Source organism: Benincasa hispida, chromosome 2, assembly GCF_009727055.1.
Source record: "Benincasa hispida cultivar B227 chromosome 2, ASM972705v1, whole genome shotgun sequence".
Classification (NCBI taxonomy): Eukaryota; Viridiplantae; Streptophyta; class Magnoliopsida; order Cucurbitales; family Cucurbitaceae; genus Benincasa; species Benincasa hispida.
This window is the reverse complement of record NC_052350.1, coordinates 49,756,259-49,777,029: the sequence shown is the minus strand read 5'-3', so window position 1 is coordinate 49,777,029 and position 20,771 is coordinate 49,756,259. Positions and strand designations below refer to the sequence as shown.

The window sequence follows — 20,771 nt, the reverse complement described above, 5'->3', positions numbered from 1 at the left end:
TATCATATTAGATATTTAAAAAATAATAATAATAATTAATGTTTAACAAGACATAAAATTCAATTTTATTTTGAAGATATATGTGAATTAAGACAAATGTTAATAATATGATAATACGCTATTTAAATTTAGAGGTATGTTAAGCACAATATTGAAAGATAACTAAACTTATATTTTAATGTTTTTAAGAAATTGTGTAATCCAATGCTCTAATATCTTTGTAATATCAAATTTTATCATTATTTTTTAATTGGTTCGTACATGTGTTCCAAAACATTAGAGGTTTAAATCATCTACCTCTATTTGTTTTTTTAGTAGAAACAATAATGCTTTCATTGAGAGAGGAAAAGAAAAAAGAATGAAAGAATACAAGAGTAACAAAAACCCAACCCGCAAAAACCCTCATAAAGAAATAGTTTCCAACTAAGTAACATATTGAATAATTACAAAAAGTCTTCGAAACTAAAGTCCAACGAGATACATGAAGCCTCGTCAAGGACCAAACAACATCCCCCCACAAAAACAAATATATATATATAGTAAAACTAAACTAGTTAAAGAAACTTAATTGTGTAGTTGAGATAACAACCAAAACAAAGTATACCTCTAAACNTATTCACAATAAAGTACACATTTCACCAAACCATAAAATAGCAAGTTAACTCAAGATCAAACTCTTAAAAGAAACAGTTCTACACAAACCTTGCAAAAGCAACTCTAGAGAAGGTGATCCAAGTCATCCTTTGCCTTTCGACAAAGAATGTAACAAAAAGACCTCGTAAACAAAAACTTCTTTCTCAAAAACCTATCCATAGTATTCACGCAACCAAGTAAAACTACCAAGGTAAAGAACTTAACTTTCTTAAGGATCTTATTTCTCCAGAACACATCAAAAACTAACTCGCTAGCCAGAGAAGAATCCAACAACAATCGGGAAAAAAAAAAAAAAAAAAAACTTATAAGAAAGACCACATATAAATAAGATTAGAACTCCAAATACAAATATCTCTGGTCTCCAACCAAAAATTAAAGTCATCAAGTAAGAACAACATAGAGATAACCTCCCTTATCCCTATCTCTATTTATTGTTGAAATAAAAACTATACGATGCTATTAAAAAGCCATAACTCAAAATAATAGTCTAAATGAACGTATCTCATGACATCTAGTCTTCATGAGGTCAAAAATTCAAATCTAGTATATAACTCAATAGCCGAAATTTTGGTTCAGCATTTTGGACCGAAACTCCACCAAGCTTTGAAGCCCTCAAAGATTTTCACGGCCCATTTAGGCCCAAGAAAAGGCCCAAAAACTACACGAGGAAGTGGGGCCCACGATTCCTACTATCCCATTTGCTGGAGTGTGAATTTTGGGATATTTTCCTCTTTTTGAGGAATAATTCTTCATTCTTAATTTTTTTTTTTTTAATATTATTTTACAATACCGCGTAAAGGAAGTTTCCGAGGAGACCAGAGAAGAAAAGGGATTCGGGAAGAAGCAGAATCCTTTTTCAAGCCACCATTAAATTCATTCAAGCATTTCTTCCACAACCCAATTCATTGATCCGATCGCCTCTATTGAGATTTTGATACGTTCGTTTCAATTCAGATTTTCTTTCTATAATCCGATCGCCCGCCATGAGTTTTCTCTTGGGCAAGCGCAAAACTCCGGCCGGTATATGCTCTTCGATCACTATTTTTCTTCTCTCTTTCGACAAATTCTCAGTTTTCGTTGCTTTCAATTTTTTATAATCTACTTCTTTCTGGTGGAATGATTTGATTCTGTTGTATTTGATAGTTGAGGTCATTTGTTTTGATTCCTGGAGTTTATGGTTTAATTTAGTTGATTATACCTCTACGGTTTAGGAGGTCTTCATTTCGCCTACTTTGAAAAGTTCGTTTTCCAGTCTGTTTATTACATACAGATGCTGATTCAGTGTCTTAAGCGAACTGTTTAATTTCGGATTTTTTGTTGTCTTTGACGAAATGCTTTGTTAATGTTGGTGAAGGGGGAATGATTTGCGCATGATAGTTCGAAGGTGTTTACACCTTTTCATTGTGATCAATAAGCGAACTGCATTTTTTGTTGATTATGTTTGTTTTATTGTTCTTCATTTGTCTTCCACTGATATTTTAGTTGCATCACGGCTTTGATGCCGAGGCGTTAAAAGTAATCAATCATTTTAGCTTTACTGTTTGAACTCTTAGAATTAGCAACAAATTAATATGATTTATAAAGCTATAAAAATTATGTTTATATCTGAATATTGTTATTTCTTCTTATTCCAATATCTATATTGTTAAATAGAGCCCTCATGTAAGGAATTCTAAGAATTAATATAGAAACACCCTTGTCTGATAGTTATTAAGAGTCTTTGTTTGGTGTTAATTTAACACAAGGAATGGTTAGCATAGCATAGGTTTGCCATTAAAGTATTAATTGTATTAGTCAATCTTATGGCATCTGATATTGTGTACCATTATTGTCAATCCAGAACTCCTCCGGGAAAATAAGCGAATGCTGGACAAATCGATCAGAGAAATTGAAAGGGAGAGACAAGGTCTTCAAACACAAGAGAAGAAACTAATTGCAGAGATTAAGAAAAGTGCCAAGCAAGGGCAAATGGTGTGTATTCTTCATTTTTTCCCATCTAACGTTCATATTTTCTTTTGTGAAATGCCATTCTTTTTTAGAGTCCTTTCTTTTAATCAATGGAATTCTCTGAAGCTGGGACAGTTTTCTTCATGGCTGGAAGGGGATATATTTCATGAATCAATGATATTTGGAATTACTTATCTTAGATGTGTGTGCGTGTATCACCTGAATATTGTTGTTCAACATATATTTTTGTTAGATTGTTGATATAATATTAAATTTCTTTTCACCCATTAATTTGAGCTTTTGGGTTAATTGGTGATTTAACAATTTTCTTAGCCTTCTCCTTCTTTGATAATAAGTTTCACTTGATGGTGTATGTCATATTTCGAAGTGTCAAAGATGAAATCAAATAAGGGGGAAAACATTATAACACGATTCAAATGCTCCACAATTGTGTTTTTAGAATTACATCTGAATAAGGTATGATATGTTACTGTCGCAGGGAGCTGTGAAAGTGATGGCAAAAGATCTAGTTAGGACCAGGCACCAGATTGAAAAATTCTACAAGCTTAAATCACAACTGCAGGGGGTATCTCTTAGAATTCAGGTACAATTTATTTCATAACTTGTTCTTTCCATTTGATATTTTGTACATCAATTTACATATCATGAGCGATGGCCTGTTTTTGATAACTTAATATTTTTGTTGAACCCACCTTTTTAGACTTTGAAATCAACTCAAGCAATGGGAGAAGCTATGAAAGGAGTCACAAAGGCAATGGGACAAATGAATCGACAGATGAACTTGCCATCCCTGCAGAAGATTATGCAAGAATTTATGAAACAGAATGAAAAAATGGAACTGATGACTGAAGTGATGGAAGATGCTATTGATGATGCTTTGGAAGGGGATGAAGAAGAGGAAGAGACAGAAGAATTGGTCAACCAGGTTCTTGATGAGATAGGAATTGACATGAACCAAGAGGTAACTTTATCTTTAAATATCCCTCCTTCATTTCTCTTGCTGGTGCAATGTATCAACCCATCTGTAAATGAATGATCTGACCATTTTTGTATCTGAACTATTTCCCCCCACAGCTCGTGAATGCACCGTCGACTGCTGTCGCTGCACCAGCGGCAAAGACAAAGGTTGCACAAGCAGAAGGAACAGGGAACGACGATGGTGGAATAGACAGCGATCTTCAAGCCCGACTAGATAATTTAAGGAGAATGTAAATGTAAGATATCTTCATTTCTTGTGTTATATTGTTACTGTCCAACCAGACTAAAGGAGGGACCACTTTTGCCACTGTCATATAATACCTAATTCCATGATTTCCTGACCTTGTTTTGGCTATATGACATAAATGGGAATTTAAACTTGTTCTTCAAATATAATTTCCTACTGTATATACATATATTGGTTTCTTTATACACTTTGGCTCTATTGAGTTCCGTTTTTATTTAGTCCCTATATTTTTTATAGGTTTTCGATGTATCATGTAGTTTATATAAGATCCTTCCAGATATGGTGGAGATGTTTTTGAAAGATTTAACTCAATTATAGGACTACAATTACAAACTTGGTTAACTAAATACAATTTTATAAATTTAAATAATAATTTAATGTAAACAAGGAAAGATTAAAGTGTTTCATTTGAAAGTAAGTGGTTGTTTTTAGGTGGTAGGATATTCCTGAGTTTTAGTATAAATGACCCAAGATATTCAGAAATGTTAGATGACTCGATTATGAAACCTAGTGAAAATTAACTTTTTACTTACATCACAAAGTATTAACCAACTTTAAGTTTTCTTTAGTCCTCGTTCGGAATCCTGTCTCAAATTATTGAAACCTTGAATGCGACTTCAAAGTGCATCAAAATCTTTTATAAAAATACAAATTTTCGGTCAATGATAAAATTTATGATTTTATGACTTTTCTCGAATAAAAATTGCAGTTAGGATCTCATTAGGTGAGATCCACATAAACGAAATGTTTAATTTTAAAATTCGAGTCATTTGACATTAGCAAACCATTTACTAATTTGGGTCGTAAAAAGATCTAATATTTTATTATATGCATAATAGAAGAACATAGGTACGACTAAATGTAATTGACGTGTTCTCTTGAAATGGGCCTATTTAATAAATACACCCCATCTAAAACACCTACAACTTTTACAAATTCTTCATTATCCTCATCCTTGGACCACCAAACAAACAACATCACAAACAAAAGAATTGGAATTTTTCCAAATCCAACCACCCATTTCAAAATTAATATGAACATCATTGGTTTCAAACCAAGTCGCCGGATTCCAACAAACCATGCCCTGAATTCTCCTCTTGCTCCGCCATGGCTTGGTGCTGGCTCAGCCCCTGCGCCACCACCGGAGCACGGCAGAGAGGGCAATCGGAGTGAGAGAAAAGCCACATATCTATACAAGAAGCATGAAACATATGTGTACATCTTGGCAATTTCTTAACCTCGTCCCCATCTTCAAACGCCGACAAACAAACTGCACATTCATTCCCATACCCTTCTTCTTCCGCCGCCGCCGCTGCCACCGTGGATCCCTTCTTGAATTTGAAGCTGCACAGCGAGCTGTGGAAGCTACGGCTTGAATTCATCATCTCTGCATAACTTCCAGCCAGCGCCGGCGAAGCTCGGCGGTGGCGATTGTCAGAGCACCACTTGATAACGATGAAATTGTAAAGAACTAACACAATCGCCGCCGTCCCGACGACCACAAGGCCATAATACAACATGGGTAAGCTTGATTTTGCAGGATGAGGCGTTGGCTGAGCAAAAGAGGTTGAAGAAGAATCACTCATTTTTGGATTCTGAAATTGAAGAAGAAACAGAGGATTTTACAGAGATTTGTTTTATGGGTGTTTTTAGGATGAAGAAGAAGAATTATCATAATTGATTGAATTGATAATAAGAGGTTCTATTTACGGTCAAAGAAGGAAGAATTTTTATTTGTTGTTGGGAAGTTTAATTCACTAAAGGAGATAAACTGTAAGCTTCCAAAGAATGAAGACAAAACAGAGTACAATCAGAAGACAGAAACAAATATGGATGAAAGGAAACAAAATTGTTGATAAGAAGAAACACATATTTATCTCTCCAATAATTGTTTTTAAAATCTTTTTTTTTTTATTTTTAATAATTGAATTTTTATGTAAATCTTTGGGACCCAAAACGACAAGTAGTAGAGGCTAAGAAGCGTTGGGAAGTAGAGGAATGTTGTCGTTTTAATGGTGAAAAAAAAAGACGCAATGTGAGAAATTGGGAATATTTATTGTGGTTTGAAAGTTTTAGGGAAAAATAGGTTTTCTGCTCCTTAAAACTAGGTTTGATTTTTTTTATTTTTTGTTTTTTTTTTAAAAGAAAATGTTTAATTTTTATTTGAATTTTAGATCCGTTCGGTAACCATTCTATTTTTTGTTTTTAAAAATTAAGCCTATTTTCTTCCCATTTGTTTCAATGATTTGATCTTTTTTTAGGTACAATGGTTTAATTCTTAGCTAAATTTTTTTTAAAAAAAACAAGTTTTTAAAAGTTATATTTTTTTAGTTTTTAAATTTTGGCTTGGTTTTTTAAACCACTAGTAAAAAGTAATAACAAAGTAAGAAATTTATAAGTAAAAGTGATATTTATAGACTTAATTTTAAAAAATAAAAAACAAAAGTCGAAATTGTTATTGTTCGCACAATATTTTTGGAGAAACGTATTTCGTAAAGTTGAACTTGAGTTGGTGTGATTTGATCTCTAGTATAATTTGTCTTCAATTTCAATTTGGGGACACATGAACTCTTAATTGGTCACAAATTTGTGTGTCCCAAATTTGATGATTTCATAATTTCGTCATTAATTTAGTAAATGATGTGGCGATCCATGATTGGTTTGAAATTTTTCCTCCAATAGTTACTAAACGGAGTCTTTTGAGTTTTGAATTTGATTTAATTTAGTCACTATGTTTTAAAATATTACAATTTCACGTTTGAGATTTGAGTTTTGTTTCAATGTGTTCTCTATATTTCAAGATTTACACATTTAACCTTGTCACGAAAGGCTTATTTTAAGTTACGTGTTAATGTTTATTAATTAATTTAACACAGTGATTAAAAATAATGAAACTTAATTAATGATAATTATTTTATTTCATTTAACTTGATTAATATACATCAACACTAAATATGAAAAGCGAGTATTTAGTGAAAAATCGATATTAAAAGTATAATCTTAACATTTATGGATCAAATTGAAACAAAATTTAAATTTCAATGTCAGAATTGTAACATTTTAAAATCTATGGATTAAATTGAATCCAAACTCAAAATTTAAGAATCGAAAATTTAATATTTTAAAATTTATGAATCAAATAGGTTTAAAAGTCATGGACCAAAAATGTATCTTTTTCCAAGTTTTATTAGTCAAAAGAGACTGTATTTGTGGTGTATAAAGTGGCTATTTGGTTCAATTTAATTCAATGGAAGTACGACATGTCGTATTTGGTGTTTACTCCAATAGGTCATCGTCACCTTGAATCCACGCTAAAATGACGTGTCGTTTGGTCGAAGACGACAGGACCGGCCAGCTTTAATTCAATTGGGTGGTATTTTTAATTTATAATTGTAAGAGGTTGACTATTAAACTCTTTTTTAATTATATTTTTTACATAGTTCGACTTAGTTTTAAATTGGCATATTCTGTCAAATCATAACAACTAAATTATTACAAATCTTAAAGTAAATTAATTAAATTGTTTTTATGAACTTTACGATAAAGGGTTATTATTACCAAACTAAAAGTAGATTTAATTGTCACAAATAAGTTTGGAAACTAAAAATGTTTCCGACAAAATATACTTTTAGTTCATGATGTTCGAAGTTGATGTCTACTTAGTTTCTTGAAATTTCAAAACAAATATTTTCTCGAAGTTTATAAATAATTGTAAATGGTCGTCTTTTAGATTTATTGTAACATTTAGTTGACTAATGGTAAAATGATGTGGCTAGTAAATGGTATATTGACCAATTGATGTGACAAAATTTTGTTAATTTAGTTTTTGTTTTAATGATACAACATTTCTCTCTCCTTTTCCTCTTCTTCATCCTTTCCAAAAACCCACCTCTGGCGAACCTTCCATTGTTGCTATATCATGCACTGTCCAATGAGGTACAAACGAACAAAGACAAGAAAATGTTAGGTCATAGATTGAAATAGATAAATAATTTGGGGGTAACGGGCTATAGATAAAACTCTCCTGAATTTAGTTCAATGAGAGAGGTGATGGAGTGTAACTATACTAATGGTGATGTAATATTTTAACATCTTTTTTAAAAAGTTAAAGGTATTATTGTAGCTTTTGAAAATTCATGAGTATTATTGAATCAAGAAATTAATATAGGAGAAAAGAAAATGATCGAACAGCTGAACGACCGTTGGCCAACAACTTTCGTACACAGATATAGATTCATTCTTTGTACCTGCTATAGAACCGTGCATGTCTATTGGAGCGAATGGGATGATCGGGCCTATGGCAACTAAAAGAAGGTTTCCCCAATCTCTCGAGGGTGTGTGATATACGTTTTTCATCCATATACTAACGATAAACGTATTTTTGTTTTTTTTTTTTTTAAATTAAAAGGTATTAATGCAACTTTTAAAATTTAAATATATTATTGAAATAAAATATAAAGTTTAGTGGTTTTTTTTAATATAAAAAAATAATGAAAAATGATATCTATTAACCTTGTCGGTAAATTTTAAAACGATATACACATTTTGTCAATTATTATATTTTAATCCACCAAAAACTAACTTCAAACAAACAATAAATAACAATTTGATTTTTCTTTTTAAAAATGTATCAGAACTAAATTTCAACATTTGAAAATCGTAGATCGAAATAAGATAGCCCAAAAGTAATGGAAAAAGAATAGCCTAAAATATATAATTTTTTATAATCCCCTTGCCTACTGCAAGTCCACAAGTAAAATAAAAAATGTGAACATTTATATATAAAAATTTTGAACATTTATATATATATAAGAAAATTAGTAAATTTTAAATTTTCATTTGAAAAAATGACAAAAATGTTTCAAAATTATAAAAATAGGAAAACGATTTTATATAATAGAAAATAGTAATTATTAAAGGACAAAACGACCCTAAACCAATAAATTAAGGATAAACAAAGATACACTGCTTCAAACAAATACCACAAATATACTCTATCTAAACATTCTAGAATCATAAATACATAATATCTAAATATTCCAAAAGCAAAAATTAGAAATCACTTAGTATGATCTTTTAACACTTTCGACTTTGTATGGAGGAAAGACCAGGCAGTGGAGGTCATTAGAGACTTATGGATATTCACAACAATGTACTTCCTTCAAGGTGTGAAGAGCAAAGTTGATTGTACGTGGAGGTCATTAGAGACTTATGGATATTCACAACGATGTACTTCCTTCAAGGTGAGAAAGAGGAAAGTTGATTGTACGAGTGAAGTTGTTGTTGACAAGTGAATATTTTAAAGGAATTGCAATTTTATGACGATGTGACTATTGAAAATATGATTGTGTTTGAACACCAAACCAATTGTAGGGAGTTTCATCATCCATATGACCATTTTTCTCGATCTTGAAAGCCAACTTTAAACACTATCAATCTTAGAATGTAATTGTTGAAAACGATGTTCAAAGTAAAAACAAAAGCAGGAAACATGTGTGCGAGCGAAAAAGGTCGGCGACCTAGCAAGGGTGGTCAGGGTGGTCATCAAAAACTAATCAAGACAATGAAATTCAATAAAGGTTTCTGAGATTGATAATGAGAAAATGAGATTTTGGGGGCGGCCGAGTGAATAAGATGGAGAATGTGAGATTTATGGTTTTTTAATATTATTTTAATCATAATCATAATCACAATATTAATAATAAACTGAACAAGATATATATACACACGCATATGTTTCAAACCTTTAAAGATTCATTCTCATTTATATGTTCGTACAACAAGCCATTTTTATGTGTTTGTATATGAAAAATTGAAAACATCGAAAATATGAACAAATAAATCAAATTAATTTGATAACAATATGTACAAAATAATGAAAAAAAATATTTAGATACAATAGAATTTGTAACAAACATTTAAATAAATAGAAAATTAGTTAGATAAAATCAAATATGATAATGAAAGATAAATTCAAATATAAATTGGAGAGAAAAATTAGAAAGTTTTTGTTTATCATGATTAATTCGATAAGTAGTTAAATAAAATATAATTTTTGTTTTTGTTTATTGTGATTAATTCGATAAGTAGTTAAATAAAATATAATTTGGGGAGAAAAACCAGGAAGGAAGTTCGTTTATTTATAATTACACTTTATTTATAATTTCATTTTCATTAATGCTTCAACAATTACACTATATTTATTATTCCCCATAAATCCCCGAAAGAAGCCTAACTCATTATAGAGGCTACAAAAGTGAATACTTATTTGTTTGTCAAAAAGACAAATTAATCGTATAATAACATAATAAGATGTTAATAAATAAAAGGTGATTAAAAATACAAAAAAAAAAAGATAAAATTTAAATGAAATATACAGTTTGTTAGAAGATAATATGTATAAAATATCAAGTAAAATCCTAACCGGATAAAAAAAATTATTTCGAATTTAAAATAATAAAAAACCAATAAAATAATGTAAAATTTTAAATATATATTATAAATTAAAACAAAAATGGTGATAAACAAATTAAATATTGATTAGTTCTGAATATTTTTGAAGAATGGTTAAATCAAATCAAAATAGATATAAAATCGTTAATTCAAATTTTAAACTGAAAGAAAAATTCGGTACTTTTATCTCTTGAATCCGTTAGGTTGGAGTCTCATAACCGATGATTCCATTCCCACTGTATTTCTATTGATAATTGATATATGGTCTCAGAACAGAGGATTTTATTTGTACGGTATTTCTATTGAGAATTTATGAACACGATATAACAATTACACAGTATTCGAAAAAACTGTTAATTGACCATACCAGGGGCAATTTGGGGATTAAAAATATACATGTCATGTGCACGACACGCTTTTGCAAAAAATCTTATTATTTCAATTTTTTTTTGACAAAAATCAAAAGACACCCCAATTTTGCTATTTCCTTCAAATTTCCATAGGGATGACAAGAGAAATGACAAATTTTAACATTTCATTTGAAAAAAATGGCAAAAATGCTTCAAAATTATAAAAATAGCAAAATCATTTTAAATAATAGAAAATACTAATTATTAAATGATAAAACTACCATAAACAACAAAATTAAGTACAAACGATAATGAAAAGATACACTACTACAAAAACAACCAGAATACAAAAAAAATATATTCACTCTATCTACCATAAATATAAATTATCTAAATATTCCAAAGTAAAAAATTAAAAAGAGCCACATGGGCAGAGAAAGAGGACTGGGCCTGTGACAGAGATTTGGGCCAGATGGGCTTTGGTTTGGGCCTAAAAGTAGTTTACAGTTTGAACTAGAAAAAGGAAAAATTAAGCCATTCAACTAAATAATTAAACCACCATTTTTTAATTAAACTAAATAATTAAACAAACACAGTTAATTATGATTGGATAACAATATGATAATAAAACAATATTAATAATTTTGCATACAAACCTAATTACACCAAACTAAACCATTTAACACTTTCCCTAACAGATTTACCCTGCTTTTTACCTCACTATAAAACCTATAAATCTAAATTCTTTTTTATTTTCATTCTCACATCATTTCACTTTCCACAAAAATTCACAGCAAGCTCGTCGTCTCCAGAAAAATTACTGCCATTCAAGACACGGTAAAAAAAACACCTCCCATTTTACTCTTTTTTTTTTCTCTTGCTATTTATTTCTTTGTGTTTTTATTATACTGTTGTTGAATTTATTTTAATTATGGGGGGCTTTTTAAAATATTTAAATGTTAATAGTTATAAATTTTATTTTATTTCTGGAAAGGGGAATATTTTTCAATGATGGATTAGGTATGGGCTTGAAGATGGATCTGTATCTTTAGAGGAAAAAAATAATTATATGAATATATTAATCGCACGACATTATTACAAGGACATCACGTGTTTTTATTTATTTATTATTATTATTTTTTAAATTGTTGTTTTGCCATACGGCAAAACAGGAGGCCAAAATCCAAGGCGAGACTTTTCATGAAAAATTTTAAAAATTAAAAAGATAAGGATAAAATAGTAAAATTTAATCTTTTTTTATCGATAGAAAGTCTATCCATGATACTATGTGATAAATGTATATATATATTTTGTTATTTCTATAAATAGTTTGACTATTTTTTTATATGTGAAAATTTTCATTTCATAAAATTATATAATAAAATTAACTTTTTTTTTTTTTCATAATGAAATAATATATAAATTATTATTTGATATTTTTTTTTGTTGTCTAACCTTTAAATTAGAAATAGTCCTTATGATTATTAAAATTTCCATTTTGGTTCTATAAATTATGGTTTGGGTAAACTTCAAATGGTATGTGAAGAATGATTTATGGAGTGAAAAATTGCTCTTCATTTTTTAATTCTAACTTTAAATAAATCAACAAATGCATGAATCTATCAAAACTAGTATAGTTGGACAATAACTCGACGATATATATATATATATATATATATTCGGTGTAACTCACATATATTCTCAACAAAGAAATTGAGAGTTTGAATTAATGAATTCTCACTATCTATATGGTTGAATTAAAAAAAATGTGGTTGATAATTTTATATTGATAATTGATGAAAGTATTAAAAAAAATAATTTTTTTTTTTTTTTTTTTTTTTTTAACAATTATAAGAACATGCAAATTTCGAATTTCAAATCTAGATAGAAACTACTATAATCAATTTCACTCTACCCTTCAATATCATTTAAGAAATCAAGTATGAGTAAATTTAGTATCCGTTACTAGTTTGTTATTTATATATATATATATATATATATATATATATATATATATATATTTTAACTTGTTAACATTTTTCTATAAATTTTTGAAAACATATCCAAATAATCTAACATGAAAATTTATTATTATTATTTATTTAATTAAAAAAAAAAAAAATTGAGTGACTCAATTTTATTTTTTTTTAAATACAAGAATTTAAATTAGATAATTTAAAGTAAATAGACTAATATTAAACAAACATCAAACTAGGAGGACCAAAACGCTATTTTAACCATTTTTCTTAAAAGGCTATGGGTATATATATGTATTTGTTATCTATTTACTTTTGGCATTGCGTTATTTAAATAATAACCAAACCCGCGAAAAAAGAATGGAACTCGCCGGTGCTCAGCTCTGGTCCGGTAGGCCTCTGTTCTCATTGTTCATCATCATCATCATCATCTTCTTCTTCTGATTTGAGATTTCTCAGAGTCGTATTTTTTCTTCTTTCTCTTTCGTTTTAAGTTTCCTGTCTGAAAGTAATGGAAAGCGGCCACTCTTATTGACTTTCTTTTGGTTTTCTCAAGGTATTTTCGAGGCTCAAAAACCATTGCAAAGTCATAATCCGAGAGCTTCAAGTTGCCAGGTTTGAAATATCCCTCTCACTTTTCTATGTGTATCTGTTGCATTTAAGCTTTTCATTTTGCTGCGATTTTGTTATGGCCTGAAGTTGAACCTAGAATGTTATCCTTTGGTTTTCTTTTTCTTAGGATTTTTGGGATTGCATTGTCTGTTATGTTAGTAAGAGGTTAATTAAGAGGTGTTAAAGCAGAAAATGGCGGATAAGAAAGGAATGGAACAACTTGTTTTACGAATTTTGGAAGGTGAAGAAGGAGTTGACACAAGTAAAGATCTCACTAAACCCTCTGTTTCTTCTTTTCCTGATTTTGACCTAAAAGAAACTCGGAGTTTTAGGTGCACAATTCCGCAATCCGTGGTTGGGAGTTCTCCTTCACATGAGATTTCCAGAATGTCTCCCCTTAAACCTCCAAAAATTCCAGGCGAAACGGCGATTCGACGCCCATCATTTGCTCGTTCGTCGTTTTCAAAGCCAAAATCGAGGTTAATAGAGTCTCCTTGTCCTGATAGTGCAAGTTTAGCAGAAGAAAAGGCTAAAGCAAAATCAACATTGTATAGCTCTCCTAAGATGGACTCCCCAGCTAAGATAACCACTGTGACTAGTCCTAAAGAAGCTTTGAAGTCGGCTCCGATAACTCCGAAAACACCATTGATTGGAACTACTGGAAGTGAGGAGGAAGATGATGAAGAAGTTTACAAAACTGCAGAACTGAAAGTGAAAGAAAGATCAGGGAAGAAATTGAAAAGAACAGTTTTAATTGAATGGGTTGCATTTTTGTGCTTAACAGGTTGTTTAATTGCTAGCTTAACAATAGACAAGTTGGTGACTAAAGAGATATGGGGATTAGGACTCTGGAAATGGTGTGTTCTGGTGTTAGTTAGTTTCTGCGGTCGTTTGTTTTCGCAATGGTTTATCAATTGCCTGGTTTTCTTGATTGAAAGAAACTTTCTACTTAAAAGAAAGGTTCTTTATTTTGTCTATGGTCTGAGGAAGAGTGTTATCATTTTTATTTGGCTGGGTTTGGTTCTCCTAGCCTGGGGTCTATTATTTGATCAAAGCAGCAAGAGATCTAAGAAAGGCAATGAGATTCTGAATTACATTACACGAGCTCTCGGTGCTTCTCTCATTGGAGCTGGATTATGGCTGGTGAAAACTTTGATGGTGAAGATACTAGCTGCTTCTTTTCAATGCGCTAGATTCTTCGATCGGATTCAAGAATCAATCTTCCATCAATATATACTACGCATCCTATCAGGGCCTCCAATCATGGAGATGGCGGAGAGTGTCGGGAGAGCAGCGAGCACAGGGCAGTTGAGTTTCAGGCATTTGAAGAAAGAAAGTGATGGTGGGAATGAAGGAAAAGAAGAGGTTATTGATGTAGATAAACTCAAAAAGATGAAGCAAGAAAAAATCTCTGCTTGGACTATGAGAGGGCTAATCAATGTTATAAGGAGTTCAGGGCTGTCCACCATCTCTAATACAATAGAGAATTTCAAAGAGGAAGAGAATGAGCAAAAAGATAAGGAGATTAACAGCGAATGGGAAGCAAGGGCCGCAGCTTACCAGATTTTCAGAAACGTTGCAAAACCGGGTAGCAAGTGAGAATTTTACCTTCTAAAGATCTTGAATATCCCACTTCACTATATTTGGAGAATTTTGTTAACTAATGCTTTTAATCTTGTGCCCATGGTTAGGTATATTGATGAAGACGACCTCTTTCGTTTTATGAGTAAGGAGGAAATTGATAATGTGCTGCCATTGTTTGAAGGAGGAGTTGAGACGGGAAAGATAAAGCGAAAAACCCTGAAGAATTGGCTGGTAAATCTTTAGCATTTTCTTTTGAATACCTAAGTGTATTAAAGAGCGCAATTCTAAGCAAACCTCTTACAGACATGGTACTTAGAAATCTATTTTTGATGTTGCAGGTGAATGTTTACATTGAACGCAAGTCGCTAGCTCACTCATTGAATGACACCAAGACTGCCATAGAGGAACTAAACAAGCTTGCTTCTGCAATTGTACTGATTGTGATTATCATTGAATGGCTACTTTTGATGGGTTTCTTGACCACGCAAGTACTCGTCTTCGTTTCATCACAGATTCTGTTGGTGGTTTTCATGTTCGGTAACACTGCCAGAACTGTATTTGAAGCCATCATATTCGTATTCGTGATGCATCCATTCGATGTGGGGGATCGTTGTGTCGTAGATGGTGTGCAGGTAACTTTCTCAACTCAGAATGTTTTTGGATTCTATTGAAGCGCAACCTCACCTGGTTTAATTCTAACTTGCAGATGGTTGTTGAAGAAATGAACATTTTAACCACAATCTTCTTGAGATATGACAATGAGAAGATCTTCTATCCAAATTCTGTGCTAGCCACCAAACCCATCAGTAACTACTACAGGAGCCCTGAAATGAGTGATTCGATCGAATTTTCCGTCGACTTTTCCACTTCAATCGAAAGCATTGGAGCTCTAAAAGCAAGAATAAAAACGTAAGTTCCATTCAGTTTCTCTATGCTTGTTTTCTTTATCATTTCAAAGCATCCATTTGCTTGACATATCATTTCAAATGTATTACTCAGATACTTAGAAAGCAAACCCCAGTTCTGGCGACCGAACCATAGTGTCATCGTGAAGGAGATCGAGAATATCAACAAGATGAAACTAGCTCTGTGTGTCAATCACACCATAAACTTTCAAAACTATGGCGACAAGAGCAGTCGCAGATCGGATTTAGTCTTGGAGCTGAAGAAAATTTTCGAAGATCTCGGTATCAAGTATCATCTTTTACCTCAAGAAGTTCAGCTCAACTATGTGGGTTCAGCAGCTTCTGTGATTCCATCATCTCAAAGATGAAGATGAAGGTCATTTCTTCAGTTGCTCATTTTCTTACCAAAGCTCTCAAAATTACAAAAACAATGGCTAACTCATCTCCTTTTTGGCTTCAATGGCTTTGAATCTTTGATGGGAAGGGAACAAATTTTGAGTTGTACCAGTAAGGGAAAAAGAATTGTAAAATATTGATTAGTTGTTCTCAACAAATTTTGAATTTTATTTATTGACAATTTATGAGAATTGACTATTGAAATTTAACAACAACAGTGTTGACTTTTTGTTTCTTTTTTTTTTTTTTTTTTTTTTTTTTTTTTTTTTTTTTTTTTTTTTTTTTTTTTTTTTAAAAAAAAAAAAAAAAAAATTGTTTTGCAATGGCGTTAGTGACAATAAGTTTAAAAAATGTTTTTTTTTTAATCTTTAATTGATGTTCAATGTAGAGTCTGAACCGTTCATACTGATCTGGCTATGTCGTGAACTATGCCAATGTTGATTGATTCTTTTTTAAAATTCAAAAATTTGTTACACATATTTAAAGTTAGACATAAAATTTGAATTCATATATAGTAAATTAATTCATTTTATAAATTTTGAATATGTTGGTGATTTATTATATAAATAGATTTTTTCAAAGACAAATAAACATAAACTTTAAAGTTCCACGACCAAATTAAAAAAAATATCAAATTACAAGTTTAATCTCTAAACTTGGTCTATTTGACTCTAAATTTTTAATTTTATGTCTAATGACTTCCTAAATTAAAAATTTTATCTAATAGATTCTTAAACTTACAATTTTGCATTTAATAGGATCTTAATATATTTAATTTTTTCTTAAATTAAAGAATATATTTAATTTTTCCAACATAAAATTACATGATAATTGTTCTATTAAATAAATATAAATTGAGGTTTGTCAACCTTAAAATCTAAATTTTATTCGCTAGATACGAGAATTTGAGAGAAGAATAAAAGAGAGGAAATTTTGTCAAAATAGGTGAAAGACCTAATAACATACAAAAATTGAAAATCTTGGACATCCATTAGACAAATTTCTTCCAAAAAAAAATTATTGGATACAAAATTAAAAGCGCAAGAATCTCTTAAACACTTTTTAAAATTTAGACACCTATTAATCCTATTAGATAATTGATTAAATTGTTAATTCAATCCATAAAGTTTATAATTAGAAAATATTTTTTTATAATTAGCTAATAAATTCCATAGTGTGATGAGGAAAATTAAGATAATCATTATATTTTTAGTAATATTTGTTTAGTTGTTAATTTAGATTAATTAATGTTAATTAGAATTATTTAGTTAATTGTCTTATTTTTTTGTAATGCTATAAATAGTCAATTTGAGTATTCTCTCGTCTCTTTATGGATGAACTTTTCTTGTTCAACCATGGATTTGACCTCTAATATACTAATTATCTTAATTCTCTTTATCATAACTTCTATAGTAGAGACTATTTATAAAGATTTTATCAAAATATAGAAACTAAATTCTAATTTCTAAAATGATAAAAGAATGATAAAAGATTAAATTCAAACTTTCTACGAGTAGATGGAGAGAATAAGGAGACTAACCTGAAGAATATGGAGGCCCAAAGTAAGGCCCAAAAGTGTGAGAACCTACAAGAGGATTTGAAAGGAGATGATGATTGGACCAATAAGATAACGTTATCCACCAATAAGGCATTGAGAATTTGCCACGTCAGACAAAGATGAAGATTTCCACCTCACCAAAAATCCCCAAATTTCCTCTTCTATTTCATTGGCCCACTCCCATCTTCCCCATAATTTTCCAAAAATTCCCCAAATTCACAGCACCAGCAGCTTCCGCTTCCAAATTCATCGTCAATGGCTTCCACTTCTGCACTTTCAATGGCCTTGCCATTAACCTACGCCACTCATAAGCCACTCTCCAACGACGCTTTCTTCAATCCGTTGCCTTCTTTTAAGTCTCGCAAGGCCATCGCTGCCGCTCCCAAATCCAACGGAAGGATCGTCGCCGTCCGATCTTCGTTGAAGGAGAAGGCTGTTGCTGGAATTACGGCCGCTGCTTTGACGGCGTCGATGGTGATTCCGGAGGTTGCAGAGGCCGCCGGACCAGGAGTGTCGCCGTCGCTGAAGAACTTCTTGCTGAGTATTGCGGCCGGTGGAGCTGTGGTGGTGGCGATATTGGGAGCGGTCATCGGCGTCGCGAACTTCGATCCGGTGAAGCGAAGCTGAGTGGAATTGTGAAGTTAAAAAAAAAAAAAAAGTAAATTCTAAATTGTATTTTTGTTTAACTGTCATCCAATCGTTTTTTTTTTTTTTTTTAATTTGTTGCAAGCTGCTGTCTGTGGTAATGTATGGATTTTAGTTGTAACTTTGTTTCATTCAACTCTAATTTTCTTCAATTCTTCTTAGATTTCAAATGAATTTCGATATTTCTTACTGTTCCAGCAAAATTCGGATTTCACAGCATTTACAAGTACATTACTAATTCAACTTTGTCATATTCTAATTTTTTCACATATCATGAAATTAAATTTCTAATCACGTGATTTAAAATTATTTTTTGAATCCAAATGGAAGGTCAATTTATGAGTTTTCTTTTGCTTTTTTGATTTGATAAAGCAAAAATGAAACGTGACCCATCTTTTAAAATAATAAGATTTGCTTAAAATCATGAAATCGATTCCAAATTTGGTCTTGAATGATGAATCAAGGAGAAATCAAAACGTGTTCCTAATAAAGCATAGTGCAGAATCAATAGAGACGTTATTTCTTGATGTGTTAGTTTTAAGCTTTATATCATTTGAAGTATGTTAAATTTAGTGATTCTTTTTTCATACCCGGGTATTACTGTTATACATTCCAGTATTCATTTCTCTGAACAATTTTCATTTGTTTTTAATGCCAATGAGATTCAAATGATAAACTTACAACTGTTACTTACAGTATGATACATTTTTGACATATTAAAAAAAATTATGTAATTAAACTTATAAAAACCTCTTCCACAGTTCTTACTTTTGTTCACAAAAATCAAGTCAAATTTTAAAAACTAATTTTTACTTTTAGAATTAAGCTGCTAAATTAAACTTAATTTTCAAAGAAAAACCATAAATAAATGCCCCATTTGGTTTTTAAAAAATTTAACCTACAAATATGGCTAGATTTCTTGCTTTGTTTCTTTCTCTCTCATTTTTTCTAAATCAGACCAATATTTGAAAACTAGAAAAAAATGCTTAAATCATGATCTTTATACTTTTAACTTTTATTCAATTTTTATATTTTCAAAATATTCATTTTGGTTCAAATTCTATCAACTTTGATTCATTATAGTCCCTAAACTTTCATAATGTTCATTTTGATCCTTGCATTTTTTTACTTTGATTAATTTTAATCCTTAAACTTTCACAAGTAAAAAATGAGAATGATGGAACCAAAATGATCACTTCTACAAGACCAAAATAAACATTTTAAAAGTTGACCATAAAATAACAAGAATTAAAAGTACCAAAGGTCCAAAATAGTATTTAAAACTTTAAAAGTCCATTTTAATTTGACTGAGAATTCTACTTTTAATACTTAAGATACAAGCCATCATTAAAAATAAAATAAAATAAAAAATAAATAAATTTAATTTTTAAAAATGAAAAACAAGAAATTAGATGATTAGCAATGGAGACTAAAATGATTATCAAATGAGACTTAAAGACCTAAAAATTGAAATAACCTGCATCTGAATTTTGAGCTTCAATTTTACAATTTCGTCTTTAATATTTCTTTAAAAAAAATATCAAATTGACCCATTAAACACACAATTAAAAATTCATAATCCTATAAATTACAAAATCAAAGATTACTCTAAAAATACTTGAAGGATGTAATAAACACAATTATCGAAAGTTTGGGAACTTAGGCACTTTTTCAAAATGTAAAATCAAATAAACAAAAACTTAAAAGATCCAAAACCAACTTATAATTTAATTAAAAAAATCAACTTAAGAGGTGAGGCATTGTAGACATAGAATTCAAATGTAAATTAAAAGTTGTTTGATGATTTAAAAAAAGAAAAAAAGAAAAGAATTAATGAGCCAAGAACACAAGTTCAGAAGACAAGCAACTAAAATGACTAAATTATTTTAGACAGCTACTAGTGAGAAAGAATAGGGGCTTACAAACATTTCCACTTTATCATCAATCTACAATCTCAGAACAACATGTACAAGGAGATAGATGGTCAAACACACTGAAAGATATTTTCTTCTTACAAGAAATCAAACTCCTTATTGAATCAAGTAGTGTTCAGAAAATACAAACTCCAACCAAAAAAACAAAAAATACATTTGAGTCAAATCCATAATAGACCCCAGCGGGGATCGCAGCACAGAATTGAAATCGATAGAAAAAGTCTTAGAACTCAAAGACACAATTGTACAACCTATAGGATAAATCCTATAAAGTCGTTATAGAAAGAAGAAACAAGTCAACAACACACAAGTAATTACAGCTTACCAACTTCCATCACTAGCCACCACTTATTCAACATAATGTGCTCCACCCTCCTCCAACTATTCAACCTAAACACTACAGGCATCATAATTTTGGGTTTTGCAGGGAAAAAAATTGCATCCTTAGCTAAAAACATGAATGTTAGAAGAAGGCATACATTTATGACATACCCCCCACAGATAATAAAAA

General features: G+C 30.5%; 4 protein-coding genes across 4 annotated transcripts; 3 read left to right on the top strand and 1 right to left on the bottom strand.

Annotated features, from left to right (window-relative positions):
• Window positions 1–1,421: 1,421 nt before the first annotated feature.
• On the top strand, window positions 1,422–3,996 carry LOC120071546 (vacuolar protein sorting-associated protein 2 homolog 1). The gene is made up of 5 exons (XM_039023874.1): window positions 1,422–1,674; window positions 2,495–2,625; window positions 3,101–3,205; window positions 3,323–3,583; window positions 3,697–3,996. Exons 1-5 carry the CDS (start codon window positions 1,638–1,640, stop codon window positions 3,832–3,834), a joined length of 672 nt encoding a protein of 223 aa, XP_038879802.1. The 5' UTR covers window positions 1,422–1,637; the 3' UTR covers window positions 3,835–3,996.
• A 646-nt stretch (window positions 3,997–4,642) lies between these two features.
• Window positions 4,643–5,827, bottom strand: LOC120071547 (RING-H2 finger protein ATL39-like). The gene has a single exon (XM_039023875.1). The coding sequence runs from the start codon at window positions 5,431–5,433 to the stop codon at window positions 4,897–4,899; it is 537 nt and encodes a 178-aa protein (XP_038879803.1). The 5' UTR covers window positions 5,434–5,827; the 3' UTR covers window positions 4,643–4,896.
• Window positions 5,828–12,856: 7,029 nt separating this feature from the next.
• LOC120071000 (mechanosensitive ion channel protein 10-like) lies at window positions 12,857–17,463 on the top strand. Its single transcript, XM_039022983.1, has 7 exons — window positions 12,857–13,017; window positions 13,183–13,241; window positions 13,366–14,833; window positions 14,930–15,053; window positions 15,161–15,454; window positions 15,529–15,731; window positions 15,822–17,463. Exons 3-7 carry the CDS (start codon window positions 13,431–13,433, stop codon window positions 16,093–16,095), a joined length of 2,298 nt encoding a protein of 765 aa, XP_038878911.1. The 5' UTR covers window positions 12,857–13,017; window positions 13,183–13,241; window positions 13,366–13,430; the 3' UTR covers window positions 16,096–17,463.
• A 387-nt stretch (window positions 17,464–17,850) lies between these two features.
• On the top strand, window positions 17,851–18,529 carry LOC120071001. The gene has a single exon (XM_039022984.1). The coding sequence runs from the start codon at window positions 17,937–17,939 to the stop codon at window positions 18,306–18,308; it is 372 nt and encodes a 123-aa protein (XP_038878912.1). The 5' UTR covers window positions 17,851–17,936; the 3' UTR covers window positions 18,309–18,529.
• Window positions 18,530–20,771: the final 2,242 nt, after the last annotated feature.